Source organism: Amphiura filiformis, chromosome 1 (assembly GCF_039555335.1).
Source record: "Amphiura filiformis chromosome 1, Afil_fr2py, whole genome shotgun sequence".
Lineage (NCBI taxonomy): Eukaryota > Metazoa > Echinodermata > Ophiuroidea > Amphilepidida > Amphiuridae > Amphiura > Amphiura filiformis.
The window spans coordinates 37,132,548-37,158,941 of NC_092628.1; the positions used below are offsets into that span (position 1 = coordinate 37,132,548).

The 26,394-nt window shown below is 35.4% G+C and overlaps 2 protein-coding genes across 2 annotated transcripts in view; one reads left to right on the forward strand and one right to left on the reverse strand.

Moving 5' to 3' along the window:
* LOC140158831 (cell adhesion molecule Dscam2-like) overlaps window positions 1-9,623 on the forward strand; it is a 13,043-nt gene extending 3,420 nt beyond the window's left edge. Inside the window, exons 2-8 of the mRNA XM_072182071.1 lie at window positions 4,975-5,142; window positions 5,853-5,951; window positions 6,567-6,724; window positions 7,301-7,415; window positions 8,104-8,118; window positions 8,789-8,906; window positions 9,362-9,623. Of these exons, the coding sequence (XP_072038172.1) occupies window positions 4,992-5,142; window positions 5,853-5,951; window positions 6,567-6,724; window positions 7,301-7,415; window positions 8,104-8,118; window positions 8,789-8,906; window positions 9,362-9,386 (681 nt within the window). The 5' untranslated portion in view covers window positions 4,975-4,991 and the 3' untranslated portion in view covers window positions 9,387-9,623. The remainder of the gene's footprint in view (window positions 1-4,974; window positions 5,143-5,852; window positions 5,952-6,566; window positions 6,725-7,300; window positions 7,416-8,103; window positions 8,119-8,788; window positions 8,907-9,361) is intronic.
* A 5,412-nt stretch (window positions 9,624-15,035) lies between these two features.
* Window positions 15,036-26,394, reverse strand: part of LOC140146452 (solute carrier family 25 member 44-like) — a 15,030-nt gene continuing 3,671 nt past the window's right edge. Inside the window, exons 2-4 of the mRNA XM_072168314.1 lie at window positions 23,081-23,838; window positions 21,447-21,586; window positions 15,036-17,954 (exon numbers count right to left, since the gene is read on the reverse strand). Of these exons, the coding sequence (XP_072024415.1) occupies window positions 17,763-17,954; window positions 21,447-21,586; window positions 23,081-23,684 (936 nt within the window). The 5' untranslated portion in view covers window positions 23,685-23,838 and the 3' untranslated portion in view covers window positions 15,036-17,762. The remainder of the gene's footprint in view (window positions 17,955-21,446; window positions 21,587-23,080; window positions 23,839-26,394) is intronic.

Genomic DNA, 26,394 nt, shown 5'->3' on the forward strand with positions numbered 1-26,394 from the left:
AAAAAAAAAAAAAAGAAGATAACAAACCATACTCTATTATCTAACATAGATAATAAACCTTATTCTGTTATCTACTTTAGATAACAAACCTTCCTTTGCTATATACTGAAGATAATAAACTATACTCTGCTATCTATTGAAGATAAATCATACTCTTCTATCTACTGAAGATAACAAACCATACTTTGCTATCTAATGAATATAACAAACCTTACTTTGCTATCTAAGGATGATAATAAACCTTACTCTGCTATCTACTGAAGATAGCAAATCATACTCTCTGCAATCTCCTGAAGATAATAAACCTTACTCTGCTATTTACTGAAGATAGCAAATCTTACTCTGCTGTCTATTGAAGGTACTTTGCAATCTAATGAAGATAACAAACCTTACTCTGTTATCTACTGAAGATAACAAACCTGATGTTGCTATCTAAGGAAGGTAATAAACCTTACTCTGCTATCTACTGAAGATAGCAAATCATACTCTCTGCAATCTCCTGAAGATAATAAACCTTACTCTGCTATCTACTGAAGATAGCAAACCTACTCTGCTATCTATTGAAGGTACTTTGCAATCTAATGAAGATAACAAACCTTACTCTGTTATCTACTGAAGGTAACAAATCTGACGTTGCTATCTAAGGAAAGTAATAAACCTCTCTCAGCTATCTACTGAAGATAACAAATCTTGCTCTGCTATCTATTGAAGGTAACAATCTTTGCTCAACACAATGCCTAAGAATAACAAACTTTACTCTATCTACTGAAGATAACAAATCTTACTCTGTTATCTACTGAAGATAACAAACCTTACTCAGCTATCTACTTAAAATAATAAACCATACTCTGCAATCTATTGCAGGTAACAAACTTTGCTTTGCTATCTACATTTGTGAAGGTTGTCATTCATCCAGGTATAATCAAATATAAAATTAAACTCGTTCAAACTATTCAACTGGACTCACGGTTTTGAGAGGCAACGGTTTCACACCTTATCCTAGGTGCATCATCTGGCCGTCTGTTGCTATCTACTAAAGATAACAAACTTTACTCTGCTGTGTACTGAAGATAACAATTCTTACTCTACTGAAGATAACAAACCTTACTCTATCTACTGAAGATAACAAATCTTACTCTGTTATCTACTGAAGATAAGAAACCATACTCTAATGCCTACTGAAGATAAACCATACTTTGCTATCTACTGAAGATAACAAACCTTACTTTGCTATCTACTGAAGATAACAAATCTTACTCTGCTATCTACTGAAGTTAACAAATCTTACTCTATCTACTGACGATAACACATCTTACTTTGATATCTACAGAAGTATGAAACTTTACTATATCTACTGAAGATAACAAATCTTACTGTTATCTACTGATAAGAAACCATACTCTATCTTCTGAAGATAACAAAGCATACTTTGCTATCTACTGAAGATAACAAACCTTACTCTGCTATCTACTGAAGATAACAAATCTTACTCTGCTATCTACTGAAGATAACAAATCTTACTCTGCTATCTACTGAAGATAACAAACCTTACTCAGCTTTCTACTTAAAATAATAAACTATACTCTGCAATCTATTGCAGGTAACAAACTTGGCTTTGCTATCTACTGAACATAACAAACATTACTCTGCTATCTACTGAAGATAGCAAACCTTACTTTATCTATTGAAGATAACCTTACTCTGCTCTCTACTGAAGATAACAAACTTTACTCTGCTATCTACTGAAGATAACAAATCTTAATATATCTACTGAAGATAACAAATCTTACTCTGCTATCTACTGAAGATACGAAACCATACTCTGCTATCTACTGAAGATAACAAACCTTACTCTGCTCTCTACTGAAGATAACAAACTTTACTCTGCTATCTACTGAAGATTACAAATCTTAATATATCTACTGAAGATAACAAATTTACTCTGCTATCTACTGATGATAAGAAACCATACTCTACTATCTACTGAAGATAACAAACCATACTTTGCTAACTATTGCAGATAACAAACCTTACTCTGCTATCTACTCTCTTGCAGGTGACAAACTTTGCTTTGCTATCTACTGAAGATAACAAACATTACTCTGCTATCTACTGAAAATAACAAACCTTACTCTGCTCTCTACTGAAGATAACAAACTTTACTCTGCTATCTACTGAAGATAATAATAATAATAATATGGAAATTTATAATGCGCAAGTATCCGTCAGAGCCGCTCACTGCGCAACAACAGGAATATGACCACAAAGGGGAACATGATGAACAGAGCAAATACAGATAATAAACAACATACCAAAATAAGAAAAACATTCTACACTACAAGTCATCAGCAAAAGCGATATTAAACAGATGTGTTTTTAACAAAGATTTAAAAGAGTCCAAAGTAGTACAGTTTTTAATGTGAGTTGGTAGATTGTTCCAAAGTTTAGGAGCACAAATGACAAAAGAACGGTCGCCAAAAGAGTTGCTAGATCGTGGTTCCTGAAGAAGATGAAGATTGGCTGAACGGAGTCCAGTGCACCCAGGTATATAAATGTGCAGAAGATCGGCGATATATGATGGTGCAAGTCCGTTTTGTGATTTGAAAACAAAAGTGAGGATCTTAAATTCAATGCGTTGTTCAACAGGCAGCCAGTGCAAGTCAATTAGAATTGGAGTGATGTGCGAACGTTTCTTTGTGAGAGTGATGAGGCGAAATGGCAGTATTTTGAACCAATTGCAGACGACGAAGTTGTGATTGTGGAAGACCGTACAAAAGAAAATTACATGTGTCCAAGCGAGATATTACAAGAGAATGAACAATGAGTTGAGTTGCTTCTGTTGTGAGATATTTGCGTATCTTGCCGATGTTACGAATTTGATGATAGGCGGCTTTGAGAGTGGACGCAACTTTCAGTTTATGAGACATGTCAGAGTCAAAGATGACACCCAGATTTCGTGCATCACAAGATGGTGTAATTTGTGATTCTCCGATGACAATGTTACTCTATCTACTGAAGATAAGAAATCTTACTCTGCTATCTACTGAAGATAAGAAACCATACTCTAATATCTACTGAAGAAAACAAACCATACTTTGCTAACTATTGGAGATAACAAACCTTACTCTGCTATTTACTGAGGATAACAAATCTTTCTCTGCTACCTACTGAAGTTAACAAACCTTACTCTGCTATCTACTGAAGATAATAAAACATACTCTGCAATCTATTGAAGGTAACCAACCTTGCTTTGCTATCTATTGAAGATAACAAACCATACCCTGGTATCTACTGAAGATAACAAACCTTACACTATCTACTGAAGATAACAAATCTTACTCTGCTATCTACTGAAGAAAACAAACTTTACTCTGCTATCTATTGAAGATAACAAACCTTACACTATCTACTGAAGATAACAAACCTTACTCTACTATCTACTGAAGATAAGAAACCATACTCTACAATCTTCTGATGATAACAAACCATACTTTGCTAACTACTGAAGATAACAAACCTACTCTGCTAACTACTGAAGATAACAAACCATACTCTGGTATCTACTGAAGAAAACAAACCTTGCTCTATCTACTGAAGATAACAAACCTTACTCTGCTATCTACTGAAGATAACAAACCTTACTCTCCTATCTACTGAAAATAATAAACCATACTCTGCTATCTATTGCAGGTAACAAACCTTGCTTTGTTATCTACCGAAGATAACAAACAATACTATACTATCTACTGAAAATAATAAACCTTATTCTGCTATCTACTGAAGATAACAAACCTTACTCTGTTATCTACTGATGATACCAAACATTACTCTGCTATCTAATGAAGATAACAAACCTTACTCTGCTATCTACTGACGATAGCAAATCGGTTTTTTTCTCCCAAAACACATAACATCAGCTAAAGTCAAGCAATGTGGCTCAACACAACATTTGCCTAAGAATTGGCAATTCCAATTGCGAAATAAAAATCAAACAATTTGTCACTCAATATTGTTGATGTAATATCTTGAAAAATCACGTGAAAATTTGAGATAAATCAAGGCGGTTCCATTAAAAAAGTCCCAACACGTAAAAGACCTTCAAAGGGTTCTTGAAGTTCTTTAAAATCATAAAGAACATTAAAAATAATTAACCCTAACAGTACTAAACATTAAAAAAAAACCACTTCAAAAAGCATATGGATCAGCAGCCTTATCCCAGGTGATGCGATTCCGTCATCATGCGGACAGTCATATGGTTCAAAACCGCACCCGAGAAAATAGTTTTCTCTTCTTCTTTCTTTCTTTCTTCCTTCCTTCATTCCTCCCCCCTCGCCAATAAGCAGTGAGGGCGTTAGGGTTAATCCAAAAAAATATTAAATCAGTGATTTTTTTTGGATAAAAAAGCATGTGATTTAAATCACAATTTAAATGAACATGAATTAAATCAAGCAACTCTGACTGTGGGTGCAAATCCTAGTCTTGTAGAAACTGAAAATGACAAACTAAATTGTTATCACCTTAAGATGACAAACCTAATTGGTTTCCCACAACAGACAACAAAACTGTTTTCCCCACTGACGATGACAAAGCAAATGGCATTAGTAAGCTATCTACTAAGCAACAAAAAATAAGCTGTCGGCAAGTAATATATCTGCTGAATTTGACAAAATATGGAATCCGGACATGGCACTAACGTAATATTCCCCCTTCTCCTCTTTCTCATGCTTTATCCACTTTTATAGTTTGTTTGCTTATAATTGGTGAAAATTATTAGTGTTTTGTTACTGCATGCATCAATGAATTCCCAACATACCCTTACATAAATTCACATAAGTGTGCACCAGTCACACATTGCACAATGTGCAACTATCTAAAAGTGACACAATTCAATAGCAATACACAATGTTACAAGTCTTTTTTTTTTTTTGCCAATTATGAGCCAAACAAACTCTAGTCAATGTTGGTTATTTTCAGATTCTGAATTGAGTCTGATGAAAGAGGAAGGTGACATAGCTGAAATGAGTTGCACAGATATGGCTGCAGTACAGAAATATTATCCAGATGCAAGGATGGAGTGGACTAAGAATGGAAAGGAATTCCAGCTTGATGGTCTCAGAGTTAGAATTGACAGGAAAACACTAGGTAAATAAATCACCCCAGTATACCAATGTTAAAGATGCTGCATAGATGCCCGGCCCCTGCACTCTGTGCATCCGCGGGTATTCATGCTTGTCAGTGAACTTTAAAAACACCCCCTTTTGCATCTCATTGCGCGAAGTTTTTAGGGGAAAAACACCCCTTTTTTTAGCGATTGCGTGAATCGACAATTCGACAATACCCCTATTTTCGCTAAAACACTAACGATATTTCTAATACCCTTTTCTGGCAGAAACGTGTAGGCTGCTCGATGAAAATACCCTTTTTTTCAATTTCGCGAACATGTGGTTTGAAAAAAACCACCCTTTTTTGTGTTCCGCGAATCACGTTTCTTCATCTGAAAACACCCCTTATTTCGCGAAATTTTCGACGAGCATGAATACCCGTGGATGCACGGAATGCGGGGGCCGGGCATAGATGTGTGTGCGAAACAGCTGCCACAACGCGTCAACATCACTGCCTCGCCAAGATAAAATGGTATAGGTGTTTATCTATAGTGTTTCATCCTCTTGGTGAAAATACAGAAACCAATGGTTGAATTTTATCCCATGTTGAAATAAGTACATATTGCTAGCAGATAGTGAAATAACAGGCCAACCAGAAACCACAAGTTTAAGCAAAGTATGCAGGAAAGTATGTTGTACATGTATGTCCCTCTTATAAAAGTGTCAAATTAATGCTTCTTTTTCTTACAGTTTTTGAAGAGGTTCATGGTGAAGATAGCGGAGTGTATCTATGCCAGGTTGATTATGGTGGCAGAGAAGAACTCACTGTGGGAGTATTTTCTTTAGCAGGTGAATTTGTAATGTTGCAATTATTATTAAAGTCCCATTTAGTGATCCCAGCAAAAGTATTAAAAAAATTAAAGAGTGAAAGGTAAGTCATTAAAATTGTCATTAGGTTTTTATGAAATGAAAAATTTAGGCAAAAACAAGGAAACAGCACTATTGACAAAGTTGAAGCCACATTGAAATACATGCAGCTAATTTCTCTACTTAAGGTTGGTCTTAACCTTAGAATTATGGGCCTCATAACTGATACATTTGTGAGATCAAATTTGGGCAAAATGCTCAGTTTTGGAGAGAATCCCCCATTTTTTTTTTTTTGTGAACGTAACAAAAAAATTCTTGAGTAAAAGATTTTTTTATAAATTTTTAAAGACTAGCTATAAATATCTTGGACCCGTTTTTTATTTTTGTGGAAATAAGCTACATAAGAGGCTTTCTTGGCCTTGTGTTACCCAGGGTTGTGAACCCCGAAAACCCCAAACATAGTCAAATAAAACCAAATTAGGGTTAGTATTATGTTTATGGTTATATAGTGCATTTGCTCCAAAACATCCATACTGCCGATATTTTAAGGAACAAAACCAGCAAGCACTAACTGATCTTTTACTTGATACTTTACAGTGAGTACACCACATGCACAGGTGTTTGTCCACCAAGGGCAAGACTTCAATCTCACCTGCAATGGGGAACAATTAGGCTTACTCTTCAATGCATGCACTCAGAAATGGTTCAAAGATGAACGTGCTGTCAAGTCTTATGGTGATATTCCACCACAAGAGGTAATGAGAGTATACAAATAGATAAAGATTTACACTGTGATTATGATGAATTAAAGAAGTTTCAACCATCAGCATGTTATGTTGCACATGCTTAATATATTGCTTATACTAGGCCCGCTGCTGGCTCGCTGTACCTGAGAGTACAATGTAGCATGACAAAATCCAGGGGGTGTTTCAGTATAGACCAGTTCAGATCAAGATCAGTAAAACCAGTGAGCGAAGCTAGGGGTCAAAATGGCTGACAAATTTCATGAATCACAATATCCTTTTGGGCGAAAAATATTGCTTATTTAGCCAATATCAACATGGGGTCATCAAATAAAATATTTTCCTAGCATATTGACCGAACAACTCTGCTATTTGGCACTTCACAATATAACAATAATGTCATCGGAAAACTTTGATTTGAAAAGGTCTATTGACAGGGTATGCCACAAGCTTCACAACACCCTATCCAATTTCTAAGGGTTTTTACTTCAAAAAACAACTGAATTTTACTCTTTTGGTTTCAAGGCGACTGTAAAATGTTTATGCTAATTTGTATGTAAATGATTGTCATGTGATCTATCTATCGAGGCCAATGTGGAAATATTTCGTCGTGTTGATGACAGGTTTGCAGGTTCCTATAGCTGTGTTGTGTACCATCCACAAACTGATCGCCAGTGGACAACTAATATTGTCAATGTAACCGGTAAGCCACAAATCTAGTCAGGTCTGTTTTAGAAATGACATATACACCCTACTGGAAACACACTCTTATAATTACATACCTCAAACACTCTAAAGTATCTTTTTTAAAACTTGTGAGTCAACTCTGACTGACTTGCATATAAATACATACATATGTACAGAAGAAACCCCATTACAGCATGTGAGATGACAAAATAAAAAAGCACCCTAAGCATGTACAAGCATTGTGCTGATGCACCCACAAACAAGTATGACATGTATCATTTCTATTACCCCTAAAAACAAGTATTGACATTATTTTACTCCCAAAGGAAGTAAATTATCCCTTTTCTTGACTCTAAATGATACATTTTCTTGACTCTGAACTCTGCATTATAAATAACTGGAAAAGGCAATTAAACCTAAGTAAAGGAAATTCACCTGATTTCATACATGTTTGTTTTCCTCAAAAATCTTTCGATTTATTAAAGATTAACAGGTACCCTTTTCCCCAAATTTGCTTGTTTTAGATACTACTCACATTACGTTACTTAATCTACAATGTCTTGAAAATGATATTATGTGAATCTTTGTTCACGAATGATACCCACTGGTAAATGACCTGTGGCCCCTCTGGGAAATGTGCATCTTTATTATACACACTTGTTCATATGCATATACTAATTGTTTTTTCATCACTTTTCTTTCAGTGCTTCCACCATTAGGTAAGAATAATTTGACCTATTTTGCTACATTTTAATGGTAAATGTCCATCTCATCCTTTCTAATGCTTAGAAAAGTAGACATGTCCTTCATTGATACATTTATATTAGCTCAGACTAATCACACTACATAGACCAATTAATAAATAGCACATCTAACTGAACAAACTGCAGTGTTTAAATAAACAAGTGATGTTAGAAGCCAAAGACCAAAAACAAGGAAAATTACTAAAAAACAAAGTTGGAAAACAGCCTAAAATATAAGAAATGCATACATTTTGGCAACAAAAAAAGAAGAAATCAGCTGAAAAGGAGAACTCTCAAACCCCTCATTCTCAACAGCTTTTGTAAATTTCCTAGGGTGATGGTTACTACTAGTACTACTAAAAAAGGCCTAAAAAAGTGTGTGTTGCCATTTTCTGATCAATCCAAAACTCTGACAAAGTAGGGTTGTGTTTTTTGTTATTGTTTTTTTCATATTTGCATTTTCATTTATCAATATTCACAAAATGATTGGTTCAAAGGGGAGGAAAACTGTTTTAGACATAAACTGTCTCATATCTGATATGAAATCTTACTACAGCAGAGGGGAAAGCTTAATAAATCAAATTGCACTTTGGTTTTCAACAATGCACACATCTCTTGTCATGGTTGTTCTTACTACAATTCCCAGGTTTGGTTGATGTGATTTGGGGTAAGGCACAGACTAACATGAAACTTGTTGGAGGTGTGGGATCTGGAGTTACCATACTGTTGGTCATTTTATGCACTATGATTGTTATCACTTGCAGGTAAGTGTATGGCGTGATTCAAAAACATACATTTTGGTATTATTAAAATCCAAAAGGTCAGGTACTATTAAAAAGACTGGTACTTGACCAGCATTCATTATACTGCAATTGACAGACAAAAGGATTCTTTTTGTCAACTCTATTTTTAAAAACAACCACTACTGTAATAGTTTAAATTTTTGCGCTACATTTATTTTTGCGCTTTTCGCATTCCACATAGCTACCACGAAAATAACAATGTTGGAAAATTGCAAATTTAAATACAAGTGAAACAGCTTAAAATTGGCAAAGTGTGAAAAATTACACACACAAAAATTTCCACTTTAACCGTATTTGTATAAAATGTTCAATAGTTATCTATGATTCATGATGAGTCCTACTCAAATATCATATCTTGTAATGGTCTCCGTCCAAGACATGCATACAACATTAACTTGCTCCATATTTCTTTACAGATCTGGTAAGGACAAAAAAAGCTGACACAAAAACCAAGACACTAACAGCTACAGCAGCTGATGATAGCAACCCAGATATAGGAGATGATCATGTTCCTCTCTACGCTGATGGTTATGACACTTCCGCTGATAACTATGGCAACAATGACAGTTACTATGACAACTCAAGTTATCAGCAGGATGGATATAATAATGATGACAGTTACAACTATTGAGCTTGCAAGCAACTACAAGAATACGCCCATTGTATGTTTTGATCAAAGGTCACTAACTTTTTTTATCAATTTATCCCATTGCTTAGACCAATAATTCACTGTTGAATTTAGTCTTATACATACATTACTCTCTCAGCACTCTTGTAAATTGTGCTCAAGAGCTAAATAATTATATAATATTGGCAATTACTTGGCTAAGCGACGAAAAAACCCAACCCTGTTTTACAGGCGAATGTATACTTTTCAAGTTCGGTCGGTCTGTCTGTTGGTGGGGATTTGTTTTTTTGATGAATGACCCTAAAATATCACTAAAAGCTTGGAAAATGTGGCAAAATTTTTTGCAAATATTTTGAATTTTTTTCCAAAAATTTTCGGTCAAATTTTGGCCCAAAAAAAGGCCAATTTTATCCGTATGATTTTAACAAAAAGTTGAGAAAAGAAAAGAAAATTCTCCCAAAATGCAAAATCTGGGTCAGTCGGGCCCAAAACACTTTGGAGACAATAGGAATCAGAAGAGATATTCAAATCTTGTTGCAATTTATATTAATTTATTCATAGATTTCTTATCTAAACATATTAATTACACATCCATAATTACAAACTACAATGACATAAGTGCAAGCAGACATATCTGCAACTGCTTAAATTGCCATCACAAATGTTTCACTTTCACTGTTATTTACTATGTTACTGACATGGTACAGTGATAAACAAAAATGCAAAACAATTGTAACACATCACAAAAATAATTACCCCTTTTATTAAGAGACAATAACTCAAAATATATATGTATCCAATTTGAAAACTGAAATAGCAAACAAATTTGGATACTTCGTTTGTCTGTGGTATCATACTGTGGAATGTGTGGGCATGTTGCCTGTGGGGGTCGACGCTAAGCAAGGTGTGCGTGAGGGACCTTAAAAAGAGTGCAAATGGCACGAGCGTACACAAAAGAGACTTCACATGTAAAATGACGTCAGCTGAATTTAAGTACGCATAGAGAGCACATGCATGGAATATTACAATCTATGTGTTATTAATCTATGGTCTTTATAGCACAAAATTTGTAGCCCTGGTGACTCCTTGAATGAAAAAGATGCATGCATATTTTAAAATTACACTAACAAGCTACTCGAGTCAGTGTCCCTTTACATTTTCTACGTAACTGGTCAAGGATGACCTACGGTGACCAGTGATGACCAGGCACACTAGCAACAAAAGCAATCAATGGGTTTAAGTGCAACTTTTGGATCTGCATCTTTTTCATTCAAAGGGTCACCATGGCAACACATTTTGGGCTAATAAGACAAATGAGGCATTAAAATTTGCAAAACATGTCTAGGTTTCTTTTTGCTATATTTCAGTTTTAAAGTTTGATGCATAGATGTTGAGTTATTATCTCATACATACATGTAAAGGGTAGCTCTTAATTAGAGCCTATATATATCCAGTACAGCTCAGATAGTGTGGATCATGGTTTTAACAATTGGTTTTAAGGTAACTGTATTGAGCACTCATCATCAAGGCTCAGAAGGTGAACTAAATAAAGGAGAGTAATTACTTTATGTAATGTGTTTATTTGCTCCTTGATTCATTCAAATGTAATTTTTACTTATAATATCAAACTTCTTGAAAAGTCAAAACATTATGTGGCTTTGCTTTGAATTACATCTGAGGTTAATAGCATAAATTAATTCAAATAGTGGGTAATTTGCTCTCCAAAGTAAAGTTGAATATATAGATCACTCTTCACAGCTATTAAAGCACAAACGCAAATTTAATGTACATTCTTTTCAATTGCAAACAGTTGTAGCACAATGATGATTTATGACAACTCAAATTCAGTTCAAATATGTAATGAAATGATTGTTTGGAATGATGATAAATTACAACTGTACATGTTTACGTAAGTAAACTGGGTAATTTTAGTTTTAATACAGCAGGTATTGTAGATATGCCTTACTTGCACTAACACCATCAATCAATATGCCCATTTCAATTCAAGATATGACTATATTCATAACCTCATTAATATACGCGATACATGCGATGATTGCGATCCAATCATTTATATTTATTTGGCAAAACGCAAACGCTGAACGCGGTCACTAATAAACAACAGTGGACCTCCGCGCCGTCAGCGTAAATATTAGTAACCTCCGCGTGCGCAGTGTTGTGCGTCGAACAAATTACGAGAGCTCTGGCTGCCGTATTTGGATTGCGCGCTACCATATTTGCACAGATTGTGATACACACTTCTGTTATTGGTTGTTCTGTTTTAGCCTGATCGATTCTTGAAAAGGCAAAACGTAAAAATTGTTTATTTTTGAGCAAAATTGTGTGATATTTTGTAAAGTGAAGAGATGAAAGTGATGGTTATGAATGAGGTTAATAACTTTGCATCGGTAATATATCGGGCATTGAAAAATCTAAAGATTTTGTCTTTGGACCTCGGAATATCCCTCGGGCGAGGGATATTCCTCGGTTCCAAAGGCAAAATGTTTAGATTTTTCACAATGCCCTCCAAATAACCGATGCGCAGTTATTAACCTCTAATTAATACCCTGTATCTTATCACATCCGCAGTCAAATAAATTAAGACCGGGAAAGGATGTAAGTCTATGTTTGCTCACAGAGATGTACAGGAGATGTACTTTCATGTTATTCCACCAAACCGGTCTTCGGTGGTCTTTGTTTTCAGTGGTACATTAATTGCCCATAGCATTTAGACTTCCAGTCCTTATACCCATTTTAATCTATGATCATTCACACATTGACGCTCTCTATGAGGTGATATTGAATATTCATAATAATGATCATATATATGATTCAGCCGCCATTCTTAAAAATGCATAATTGTCTTGTCTTAGCAATGCTAAAGACTATGTACATTGTGCAGACAGTTGGGTAGGCTTTCCTCAATATTGGAAATATCTTGATCATTTAACACAAGAAACATTAAAGCCATATTATAACATTTTCATACAAAATAGATTAGCATTTCTTTGCCATAAAATGTTAGTTTTACTGTCAAATATATCCCTTTTATTTTTGAGCCGAACAACTACGGCAAAGCAAAGAAAATTGGAATTTACTACCAGCGATATATAAGCCAATACGCACTACTCCTTCGGTCATGTTATGGTACGACCCTTTGTTGTGTAGATCACCGTCCCCGCAGCACGCCGTGTAATGCGTACTGTGTGTTATGAACATCGTGTATGCGTCAACTAATAATTCCATTGTAATAATAAAGCGCCGGTTCCATCGCTTTATTCAAAATCTCGGATTTTGACAAAACTACAGCACCTAGAGTCTTGATTTTTGCAGGGTATATTGGTTTAATAAAGTACAATATAATCGTGTAAAAATGAATTTTAAAAAATCAGTGAGGGCATCCTCCTCAGCAAATGTTATAATATGGCTTTAATGTGGTTCTTTGCACTCTAGGCGTTCTTCTTTCGCGAAATTAAGCTTTTTTGATATGTATGTATTTTGTAATGTTTTTAATAAACAAAAGCAAAAAATTAAACCCCAACTGTATTTTGGATGGATTTTATTTTACTATTTCACTTGTATTAACAACTTAACAGTGAAGACTCTTTGTTGCATCAGCCGGGCACACACACAACAACGCATCATGTTGTGTAGTTGTGCAAGTTATTAACATGCAGATATGCTATGCCTATGCAATGCTTATCAGCATGCATGGTGCAACCATTAAAAGCAAACCCCTAAAACTCTGCCCCTTCTGGGCCTGGGTTCATTCAGTTCAAATAGCTATTGCTATAGCTGTTTGTCTGGTCTTGTTTCAGTTCACAGAACTTATTCAAGCATTATTTTTAGAATTTAGCACATGTCACAGGCATTAATTAATTAATTAATTAATTAATTAATTGTGCCTGTCCCAGGAGCAATCTACCTCTCCAAAATGACAGGTGGACGGGTGGCTAGCTAATAGTAATACCCTGATTACGGGCCATTTGTGGTGGATGGTCACACATGCATGATTTGATCTTTATTGCACTAATGTTGGCAAAATATGCCATATTGGTAAGGACATCCTACTGACTACTACAAGAATAACCTGCCACTAGTTTTGAGCAGATGTTACACCATGTATAATGTAGCCCAGCCTTGATGATTGACCGCACCCATGCAGATTGTGCACCTTCATAGAGAAACCAGTAACTGTCAAATGAGCACAAACTGCATGGGAAATTCTAGACTACACACCACACAGAAAATAGTGATACATTAGATCACCTGCTGTCATCCATGGTTACAAACTTAATAAACTAGACATAGGGGCATGCATCAATCACATAAAATTGGCAATTTGGTAAAAAAAATAAAATCTCTCATGATCAGTAAAATTACTGAATAAAATTGTTGACACAAATTAAAATCATAAGTATGATTTTATCACACCCACATATCTATTTTAGAGTAATGCATTTATGTGGTGTTTCCCCCTCATTTAAATGATTTACACCTTTATTCAATATACATCTTCATTCATTTAAAAAAGAGACCCATTTTATTACATGATGTACGTGCCATATTATGGTAATACGTACAGCTTTATATGTTGGATAAAATCATATTGGTAAAATAGCAAATTATGTACATCAGGCTCACTTTAATTAAGCTTGCTTAATTCCATTGTTTTCCATGAATTCTGTTATTCATTTTACATATTTTAGCAAGTTATATCAAATTAAACACATCCTAAAGAACACAATGGAAGATCATTAAACAGAGAGTACTTTGGTTAACAAAGTTGTATAAAACAATTTACACACACATCAATACAAAATTCAACTCTTACAGAAAAGGTGGATACCAATACTTTCTATAATTTAAAAACATATTCACAGCTGCAGACAAAATTTAAATCATACTTTTAATTTAGTTCAACTCTCAAATCTTATAAGTTCCAGCACCAAACATTCTTGCCAATAATTATTTGCAATCTATTTTCATAAAATTCATGAAAACAAAACAACTTATCGTCAATGTTCTGTTGCTATACAATGTGGTCAAATTTTAAACAAAATATGATTGAATTCATTATGTCTACTATCAGGGCTGACTGTTGAGTGATCCGCTTTCACTGATCTGTCATAAGTTGTATCCAAATGTCTATTTCATGATAATCACGATCATACCCAACTGTGCACAAATGTCCCCTCTGTGATATCCACTAGTGCACAAGTTCAAGTAAACTGGAACACAGTGTAGGCATGTAGTGACAATAAGCCATTCACTGATGACAATGAAATCTTGAAGCCAAACCTTCAATGTAACCCTTTTCCAATTGGGGTTTCCTGTACAACTCCATAAATGCCATACACAGGTCAAAAAAGAAGCTCAATTTTGACAGTGTAACACAGACCCTAGACACTTTCTATGTAATGATATGTTGACATCCTGTATTCTGGTACATTTGTGTACATAATCTTATATAACTATGCATTTATTAACTTTACATACTATTTATAAAAGAGAAAAGATGAAAAACTTCCAAAACTGGTCTAAAATCCTAACATTGAATTAGTTTTTTAAATTGGTTTAGTGGTGGATTTCTTGACAAACTAAATTAATTTACATTGTGTACTCACAATAATTGCTTTATTATTTACCTGTCTTGTCTCAAGCTCAGTTAACGCATGTTAGATTTCACAGTGGCAGACCCAAATCAGTGTGTTTACGTGCACGGTTGCATCACCTGTGAACAGACGAATCGCCATTCTACACATGTATATACGCCCGGCGGAATTAGGTTACAGTGCATAATTCAAATCTGCCACTGCAAAATCCAACATGGCGTTATTTTACTCTCAACTTGAGGCAAGACAGACTTTAGTTAGGTTTGCTACCTGTTTCCAAAACTTAAATGGAAATACACACAACAAAAAATTGAAGACAATAAAAGCATCAATTGCAAGGATCCCATAAAGCATTGAAATGGCATCATGTTACCAAATTTATAGCAACATATCAACACAACATGTACATGAAAATCATCAAACCATTTTGCACAACCAAATACCCAAAACACCACACATGAAACACATCACACAGTAGATGAATTCTAATTTCACAGCAAATGCTTGGTTTTATGATTTATAAATCTTGTACAAGCCAAGCTTGTACAAATTTTTCCAATTAGAATGTTCTTAGGCCTACTGATTGTTGGTTTACATATATCTTGATCAACAATTAGTTGAGACAATTTTATATTTGCATATTTATGCCATTAAAATTAAGTCCAAATATCTATGCCATTATTAACATCCTTTATTCAGAGAGTTACAGTACAAATATCGATAAAATCAAGTAACTTAGCCAGCATTTTTGTATTTAGTAAAACCTCATCACTGCACATAGTGTAAGCACCCCGGTATCTTGCTATGTTAACTAACTACAAAAATACGATATATGGGGTGATTTTTCTATGGCTTCAGGGGAAAATGGAGCCGTACTCAAATCTGAGCTCTTTAGAAACAGATCATAAAGCTTTAAGAACTCATCACAACATGATTATCATTTATACACAAATGCACCAGGAAATGATTATAATAATATGTTCTTTGATATATGCAAATAAGTATATACTAGGCCATGGTCGATTTTTGATAAATAACGAATATGTTATTATTATGTATTCCAAATCTTGTGATACCTCATGCATTCAACTAGAAGCATGATTATATAATTTCCTTTCATGTCAACATTCAATTGTATAGTGACTATTGTGGAAAAGTGATGTTATAACCCCTAAAAAAGATGTGGTAAATCTATCAATTATTGTGGACAAATTAATACAAATCGGTGTTTTTATTGTTCAAATGTAATAGCTAGAGTATGCACCATGAGCAAGCAGACTATGGAGAAGTCTAGCAAATAACCAATTTCACGCCCCAATGGATTTGTGCATCTATCGGGACCTATATTTTGTGATGCTATAATTTTGACATGCTGAATGTTGCAATCTTATCAGTGAACATCAAAAGAAAAGCTAGGTTGATCTTTGTGTCAAAATATTACACAGAATTTCTGGTGTAGATTTTTGTATACTATTTTATACTGTGTTAAATGCCTTTTATGCTCTGCGCATCTAGTTACTCATCTTTCATGTTAGAAACTCAAGAAAATCTTAATTTTGGTCAGTTTTTAATTACAAAGATTTTTTATTTCGTCATGATTCGCTGGGCATAACTATTGGTTAGTTTTCCCGACTACAAAAATAATTATTTACCCGGTGTTGATGTTGTGCTGGATTAAGTTAGCTACTTCTGATCATAAAGTTAACCATAATTATGTGACTTTGATACCTTTTCTATTGACAATGATTTGTGTTAACAAAATAAACAGTTTAGATCCCATCACCTACAAAAATTGCATTTGGGATAATTCAAATGTAATTCTCTTTTTAATAAAAAACAATGGATGTTTGCATTGGTATCTTGGTTCTAGATTTATACAGAATGGGTCACATTTAGTAATTGAAATGAAGGCGACACCACCTGATTCAGTCAGCCAAAGGAGGCAATTTTGAAAATCAACCTACACATGTATTCATCAGTAACTAAGCATACTTTTGCTTTGGTAGCGATGAACTTTTCAATTTTATAATAGCAATTTTCTTGTATATACATTATAATCTGATCCCCATTTTTGCTATTCCTCAATTTCACAATTGCCACCTTTGGCCTGGTTGGATCACATCTTTCCAGTACCCTACATTACACCTTTTCAGCAGATGATCAAAAATCTTCAGCAACTATGTGAATGTAAACAAAATCACCTCAGTTAATCATACACTGGTGAGAGTGACTTTGATTATTGCATGGCTTGGTATGATCATCCTCCCCAATTATGTACTACACTGCTATATTACTTGGCAGCGTATAGAACATGGTATCCACTGTGTGGTCAAATACATGTTCAAATCACCAAAAATTGATTGGGTGAATAATGTTTTGATGCTTGTGCATGATCAGTGTTTTTCATAAAAATCATCCTGAAAAGGTCTATAACTATGACCAGACAGTATGGCATTGAGTTAATCCTTACGTTATTCACCAGGACCTACCACTGCTTTAGCTGCCAGAGTGATTCCACACCCTCCTCAACCTACCACTGCATTGATCCACCAAGATGCCTCTCCCCTCCTTCCCCTACCACTGCCTGGAGTCAGCTAATTCTGACCGTAGACTTAGCCGTTTGAGTGACTCATATCCTACAATGATGACAAGACTGGACGGCATGGCATTGAGAAGACGAGCAGTCAAACCTTTGGTCATTCCTTTGGCACCTTCTTCTTCTATTAGTTTGCTGAATGTTAGCAGTATGGAATTACCTCCATAGACCTGTGACAGAATCAAGCAAATCAGAACATACTCCTGAATATTTCATAGGGTTTGTAAATGACATGATATCATGATGAAACATGGAGATATCCTTATATAAATTCATGCTCAGTCCATCATACCAATACCATGTTGACAGCTTCTTGATTGACACATTCAAAGAAAAAGTAAAGGTTGTTTGAAAATGACTACATGCAATTTTAGAAGTCTCTCAACTAAGTCCAATATTGCACACACAGTTATAGGTCTTGTGCAGGTGATCCAATTTTATCTTTTTTTTTTCTATTTTTTTTTTCTACTTTGGTTTAATGACCTTGACAGGCCCACATATGACGTTTAACTTGGGTATTTCAATCCATTTTGTCCATTTTGACAAAAACAAGTTTTCAAGGCTACATAGAAAAACATGGATTAACCCATTTTGGCTTCCAAAATCCAAAATTATCTTTCAGTCCTATCATTTATAAGGATCAATAAGACCACCCTTCTTTAATGACATTTTAAGAGACAACAGCTGCAAGCAGAATTAACTCTGTATTCCCTAGCATCTTCATCTATAAACAACCTTATTGAAACATGTACAAATGAAATTGTGGAAATTTGCTATTTTGAAGATTACATCAAGGCAGACAATTTGACACAATGACCTCAAAATCACCTAATGTGCACCAACACAGATTATGAGATTGCTTTCAAATAAGCCCAATTGGCATTGTAACTTCCGGTTTTTATTGAGCAGTTTTGGGACACTTTGACCTCTGACATATTGGGAAATTGTAATAATGTTATCATTACAATAGAGTTATTCCATGCCAACTCAACATGAAAGTTAACCCATACTCATGGATTTTTTCCTTATTTTGTGTACTGGTAGATACTATTTAGAGGTTAATAACTGCGCGATCGGTTATTTGGAGGGCATTGAAAAATCTAAACATTTTGCCTTTGAACCGAGGAATATCCCGAGGGCGCAGCCCCGAGGGATATTCCGAGGTCCAAAGCAAAATGTTTAGATTTTTCACAATGCCCGATATATAACCGATGCAAAGTTATTAACCTCATTCATAACCGCTACTTAGATCTTTTAACTTTACAAAATAACACAAAATTTTCTCAAAAGTTTGTAAAATAAACAATTTTTACATCTTCCCTTCCCCAAAATCGATCAGGCTAAAACAAAACGACCAATAACAAAAGTGTGTATCAGAATCTGTGCAAATATGGTAGCGCCGCAATCCAAATACGGCAGCCAGCGCCAAGCAGTTCGTTGGACGCTTTAAATACGGCGCACGCAGAAGTCAATTGTGTGCGACATTGGAACAATTACGCATTTTGCGGTCAATTGTGAGATATTAATGACATCGATTTGCGTTCGCGCTTTCACAAATAATAAAATATGATTGGATCGCACGCATCGCGTTTATTAATGAGGTTATGAATGAGAAATGAAAAACCTGAAAATTTGAGGTTGTAACTCCCTTTCGTTTCCGCGCTACAGCAATTTGAAATTCAGGGGGGCACACGAAAATAACGCGTCGCGATGTCTACTTTGATTTTCAAGGTGGCGTAATTTCAAAAGTATATATCCCACACCCTGAAAATTTGTATTCTGGGCTAACTTTTGTGTAGAATCCAAATATGCAACTTAGAAGTTCATAGGATACACCATATTAAAGATAAGATGATCTAAACATAGCCGAAAATCAAAGCTGGACCCACTTCAGGGGGGTCGAATCACCAAAACCCAAAATATTTTTAGGGTCCAAATTTTGACATCTTTAGCCTGCACCCCCTACTATCAGTGCTGACGCTGAGTATAGTCCCACCCCGCTTTTGGGTGAACATTTTTCAAAATTGGGGGTGGGACTATACTCAATTTTTTCAGTTTTGGAGTGTCCTGGACCTAGACCTAAATGCTAGGATCATTCATGGTTGACCTAAAAAATATAAAAATTTCAAGATGTTTTATTATTTTATTAATATGAAAATTGCATTGAATTTGAATGCATTTTGAAATCATTAATGATTTCAAAATATGACATGAATACAAATTATCAATTTTCATATTAAAATAACAAAACATCTTGAATTTTTTTTTTTTTTTTTTTTTTTTTTTTTTTTTAGGTCAACCATGAATGATCCTAGCATTTAGGTCTAGGTCCTGGGACACTCCAAAGCCGAAAAAAATAACTTAAAAAAAAAAATTAATTTTTTTTTTTTTTTTTTTTTTTTTTTAATTTCTGAAATTTTCCGAAAGTTTGGGGGTGGGACTTTACTCGAAGGTGGGACTATACTCGCGTCAGTACGGTACTCACACACAAAAGAAGAGGCCAATTCCAAATTGTTGAACTGAGTTACAGGCCTTCAAAAATGAACAAAATAAATTTTGGACCTAAATTGACCCCCCTGGAAATCCACATCAGACACCTCGAACCAACTTCTCTTGGAGATATGTTTGAGCTACATGCTATATAACTATGCCTTGAAAGAGGCATTTTGGTTTCTCAATTCCTTCACTATGAATCACTAGTATCATTCTCATCATAGACTTCTACAGTTAAGTAAATGGGGTCAACGACTTTCCACAATAGAGAGCAATGGGACTAAGGATGCTGTTGATTTAAAGTGAAGGAATCAAGAAACCAGATTGAAACTTCTCTGGCTACATTGTATGGCATATATCTCAAACATATATCAAACAGAAGTTGGTTCGAGGTGTCTGATGTGGACTTTCAGGGGGGTCTATTTAGGGCCAAATTTAATTTCGTTCATTTTTGAAGACCTGTAACTCAATTGAACAAGTTGGAATTGGCTCTTTCTTTTGTGTGTGAGTAGTAGGGGGTGCAGACTAAAGATGACAAAATTTGGGACTTACAAATATTTTGGGGTTTGGTGATACGACCCCCCTGAAATGGGTCCAGCTTTGATTTTCGGCTATGTTTAGACCATCATATCTTCAATATATGGTATATCCTATTAACTTCTAAGTTGCTTTTTTGGATTCTACACAAAAAGTTAGCCCAGAATACACATTTTCAGGGGTATGGGATATGTACTTTTGAAATTACGGCTCCTTGAAAATCAAAGTAGACCTCGCGACGCGTTATTTGCGGGTGGCCCCCCTAAATTTCAAATTGCTCTAGCGCGGAAACGAAGGGGAGTTACGACCTCAAATTTTCAAGTTCTCAATAGTATCTACCAGTACACAAAATAAGGAAAAAATCCATGAGTATGGGTTAACTTTCATGTTGAGTTGGCATGGAATGACTCAATATTTAAATAATTAATTTATACGTAATAATATGCTTTAAAAAAAATTCCTCTAATATTTTGTACACACAAAAAAAATTTTCCCGGTATAGGTCAGAAGTCAAAGTGTCCTAAAACTGCAAAAACTGTCCCACAATGCATTGCCAATTTTAATGGTGATATGGCTTATTCTGCCTGCACCACATTAATTCTTCCCAGCCCAGCCAGTATACCAGTCCTTACCTGTAATCTAGTCCTGACAATATCCATTGGATTGGTTAACGTTGCTGCTGTAGCACCTGCTGCTGGTCCTGCCATGGCTTGAATTGCAATTGCAGGAATTGACAGCTCTAGATTACCTTGTAATAATGAGGCTAATCTCTCTGCAGAGACAAATACAATATGAAATGTGTCATAATGTCTGCTCAATTTGAAGGAAATCAAAAAGCTCATTGTAGTAGCTCCAAACCAGTAAATAGAGCTTACAGAAGACCTCTTCAATTGTTAAGAAGCCCCTACAATCCTGCAAAAAAAAGTCCTGGGACACTTAGTACCATGCATTAAAATGGACCCATATCCCCTTATACAATGTTGATTCAAGCCGTGTTGTGTTGTTGCCTGTTGGGTCCATCAACATCGGTTGGGGAGGAATATCTTCAAAAAGGGTTCAAGCTACAAAATGAACATGCACAATTGTTTGAAAAACAACAAACTTGTAAATGTAAACAGTATAACATATAAAGCAGAGATGTAAGTGAGGTAATGATCCACTTCCTGAAAGGTGAGGCGTGCAACGGGGGTCCATGGGGCAAAGCCCCAAGCGAGGGTTCACCCCCTCACAAAAATTATTTTTGCTCTTTTTATGACAAATTATCATCATCCAATTCCGAAAATGTTTTAAAAAAATGTTTAAAAATTTTTTTCCGGAATTCCGGACATTTCCAGAAGTCTTACATCTCTGAACATAAGGAAAACAATGAGCATGATGCAGCAAGTGTCCCAACACATTTTGTCCAGGATTATAGGAGTTAATCATTTTACAGTACATTGTGTCCAACTGTGTCATCAGCCAGATGTTATGGCTCTGATGATATGCCGTCATCCTAGATTGCCAAGCCATAAATCATCAGAGCCATAATATCTGGCTGATGACACAATTGGTACTGTGAAAGCGCTTTTTTTAAACTTTCACACTGCTACATTTGATTGCTTACTGGGAGTGCTTTCACAGTACCAACTGTGTCATCAGCCAGATGTTATGGCTCTGATGATATGACGTCATCCTAGATTGTCAAGCCATAAATCATCAGAGCCATAATATCCGGCTAAGGACTCAGTTGGTGAAAGCGCTTCCGGAAAGCGATCAAAATTGGGCAGTATTGATGTTAAAAAATTCTTCGAATCTAGTTTCTACCACTATGTATGAATATCAAATTTTATTTAAAAGCTTCAACATATTTGCATAATAGTAGGGCCTACTATAGATAAGATTTAAATAATGCACACAATTTTCTGGACCAGTTAGAGGCAATCTATCATTACATGAGACACTCAAAAGTGTATTCATTCACAGACTGAGATGACTTTTGTTTGTGAATGTGTTATACCATTTGGAGTTCATAATTGCTGTCGACCTGATTGCCTTTGCCTCACCCATTCCTTTGAATATCCATTTGCAGGGTTTGAATTCGGCTGTATCGCATAGCAGTTTGCTCCTTATTTTAAAGTAACTGCTACCCAATTTTGCATAATTTTCATTGCACTTTTTATAGTGCTTACTGGTTAGTATATATGGAAGTATCCTGATTATGATGGATTAGCCAAAATTTTTAAGCGAATTCGAACCCTGTCAGTTTGTGTCCTGACAAAATACTCACCAACATAAAAATGATAAATTGGCCACCACAGAGCACTGTTAGGCATAAATGTCATTAAAGATGCCCAATAGCCTCTATAAAATCCCTTCCATCCATCCACATGGTAAATACGCTTAGCAATCTTCAATCCATCCTTGAGAGTGACTTTCCTTCTTCCTGCTCGCTCCTCCAGGCTTTGACCTTCCAGCATTATATGTTGTGACACAATGTCTATAGGTACTGTGATACTCTGTGCAACAAATGAGGCACACCCACCAGCGATGAAAGACTTGGCTGTGTTGTTTAAGTCACCACATCCTTTATGCATTAATTCATATGTGGTAATATAGCATTGCCCTGAGAATATAGTGAATGTATTGATGATAAACCCTTTATACAAGCCACGGACCCCTTCATACTTTGTGATTTTCTTGAAGGCATCCCAAGTTCCATGGTAGATAGCATTTTGTCTCTGTACCTGTAAACGTGTTTTGATAAGACTGGTGGGATATATCATGCCACGTATTGTCATACTTAGTACCATACCAAAAGCATAAAATTTTCTCTTATCCATATCATCCCATTCGATGATGCGGATGTTTTTTCTATCCTTTTCATCATTCATTTTTGTTGTTGTGTTTGACTATTGGTGCACAATTGAATTTGGAAAATGAGACCAAAGTGTTGACCGTATATTACAATGCTGTAATGTATTTGTCATCAGAACTTGACTGCTGTCACCACACTATCACATTAATACATTGGATGACGGATCACACCTGCAAAATTACAAAAAAATCAGTGATGATTATGTATGATGACTTTTTTCCTGTAGTTAATGACACACACACAAAAATTTGATAAAATTTAACAATCGGGTTACTTGACAATCACTTGCTGGTGTTGCCGCTATTCAAAATAAACCTCTTTTATATAAGATTTTTCAAGGATTTGAAAGTCCACTTAGTCCTACAGTCAAATACTAGGAAATTAAGAATTTGGAAATTTCATCTTTTTATGGGAATGTTACCTTTAAAGGCCTATAACTCAAAAACTGGTGACTTGTTCCGGGTTTTGTTGGAGCTGGTCACATATAGGAATGGTAGCGAGTCTTTATAGCCACAGCATTAATTATTTTATATGTTTTCCTTTCAATTAATTTCTAAGCTGAATTATATCCCTTCTTCGAGGCACATGAACACATGCATTCCCCCTTTGCCCATGACATGAAAACGCCAAAAACTGGATATTCTATCTTCGGTTTTGTCATCTTTCACTTCAACTTCCACAAAATAATTGTTTAAACAGGAATTTATACTGGTTACCTTTGTTTCAGTTTGTTTTGATACTACAAAATACCAGAGAAGATATTAAGGAAGAGGAGGTTGATGTGAAACAAAGTATGTGTGAGACCGCTCATTCAAAGTAAATGATGAATCTCATTCAAAGTAAATGATGAATCACCCTATTTAGCCACTTAACAATAGAATACTACAATGGGTTTGAACCTGGATCGGGTGTGAAACACGCAACTACTTTTAGGGATAGGTTAGTGATTGCATGTCATCGTAACATGCATACCATACATGCAGGCCCTGTCATCCAGTCAGATTTCAGATAAAATATGACTGAAGTACCATGGCAAAAATGACTCTAAGACGGAGTTACTTCATGTCAAATCGCGGTTTGCCAAGAACGTTTCTAGGGTAGACATCAACATTGGCGACACTATAGTATCTCCTTCAGAGGTAGTTCGCGATCTTGGAGTCCTACTTGATAGTTCTCTTTCTACATTGTATGAGCAGTCACATTAACAGCGTGTGTAGAAGCGCATCCTTTGCCATCAGGAAAATAGGCAAAATTCGTCGCTACCTTGATCAAGCAAGCGCCGAGAAACTGGTTCACACGTTCATCTTGTCCCGGATGGACAACTGCAACAGCCTTCTCTTTGGACTTCCCAATAAAGAACTTAATAAGCTGCAACGCATTCAGAACATGGCGGCTAGAGTAATCACATTGAGTAGGAAGCATGACCACATCACCCCTGTCATGCGCAAGCTACACTGGCTGCCAATTCATGCTAGAATTATTTTCAAACTTCTGCTTCTGACTTGTAAAGCCCTGAACGGTCAGGCACCCATGTATATCTCGGAGCTAATTTCGGAGTATCAACCTAATCGAACTTTGTGTTCTTCGTCACTTCATCTCCTCCAAGAAGCTCCTGGTAGAACTGTCACTTACGGAAGAGGATTTACGGCCGCTGCGCCAAAGCTATGGAATTTGCTTCCTCTCCTACTCAGGACTCCACAATCTGCATCTCAGTTTAAATCTCGTTTAAAGACTCATATTTTTAAAACTGTGTATCGCTAATTCTACAAAATCCGGTGCCAATCCACTATAAAAATTGAAAAAATAAAAGTTGTTCAAAAATACCTGCTTTTTTGTTTATTAAGAGTAAATGTATCACTAATTTCAGATGTAAAAAATTGCCAACACCACTTGCATATTTTTCTTTCAGGAAGTCATGATGTATTTTAACACTATAACTCAATGTAATGTGAGCTACGTTACCGACTACAAAATGGGCTGGTTTTACTCAATCTAAGGTCATAAAAAGCAATCTAAAGATCACTTGAGTGAAATGTAAAACAGATTTCACCATTTCACAGAAGTTTTGAAGATGCGTAAATGAGTGTGTAACGTAGCTCACAGTAACGTAGTTCACTGGTTTTTAATGTTTTTAATGTGATTTGCGAACATTAGAATGTGATGTCGGTTCATTCTAATATAAATGGGGTTCGACCACTGCTAGCTTTCACATATTATTAGGAAGTACATCTAATACAAGTGCATACTATAGAATCCTGGTAACGTAGCTCACCATTCTTAACATGGTCGGTCGAAATTTCAATGTTTACAACTTTTCTATGCCAAAATGCTACAGCATCACGATTTTTACTGTGATTTTAAAACCTATGAGTGTTTTCTTTCAAAAACCGCAAAAATACATTGATACCTCTGTTTTACTTCTTTCCAATAACGTGTGTTAAAAAGGGGTAACGTAGCTCACAGCGTTTTGGTGGAAAGTGCAATTTATTTTAGAATTACACAAAGCCGATTTAATCACTAAAAAATAATGCTGATAAACAAAATGATGGTGCCTTATCTAATTAAAAAACAACAAATATGTAAAGAAATCGCATTTATTCAAAGAAAATATTCAGGGTTATATGTGACACTTGAGCAGTGGAACCGCATTTTTAGCGATTTTTGAGCCTTTGCAAGGTAAAATCAGGCTGAAGAAAGCATTTAAAGTATGGAAAACTATATATGTC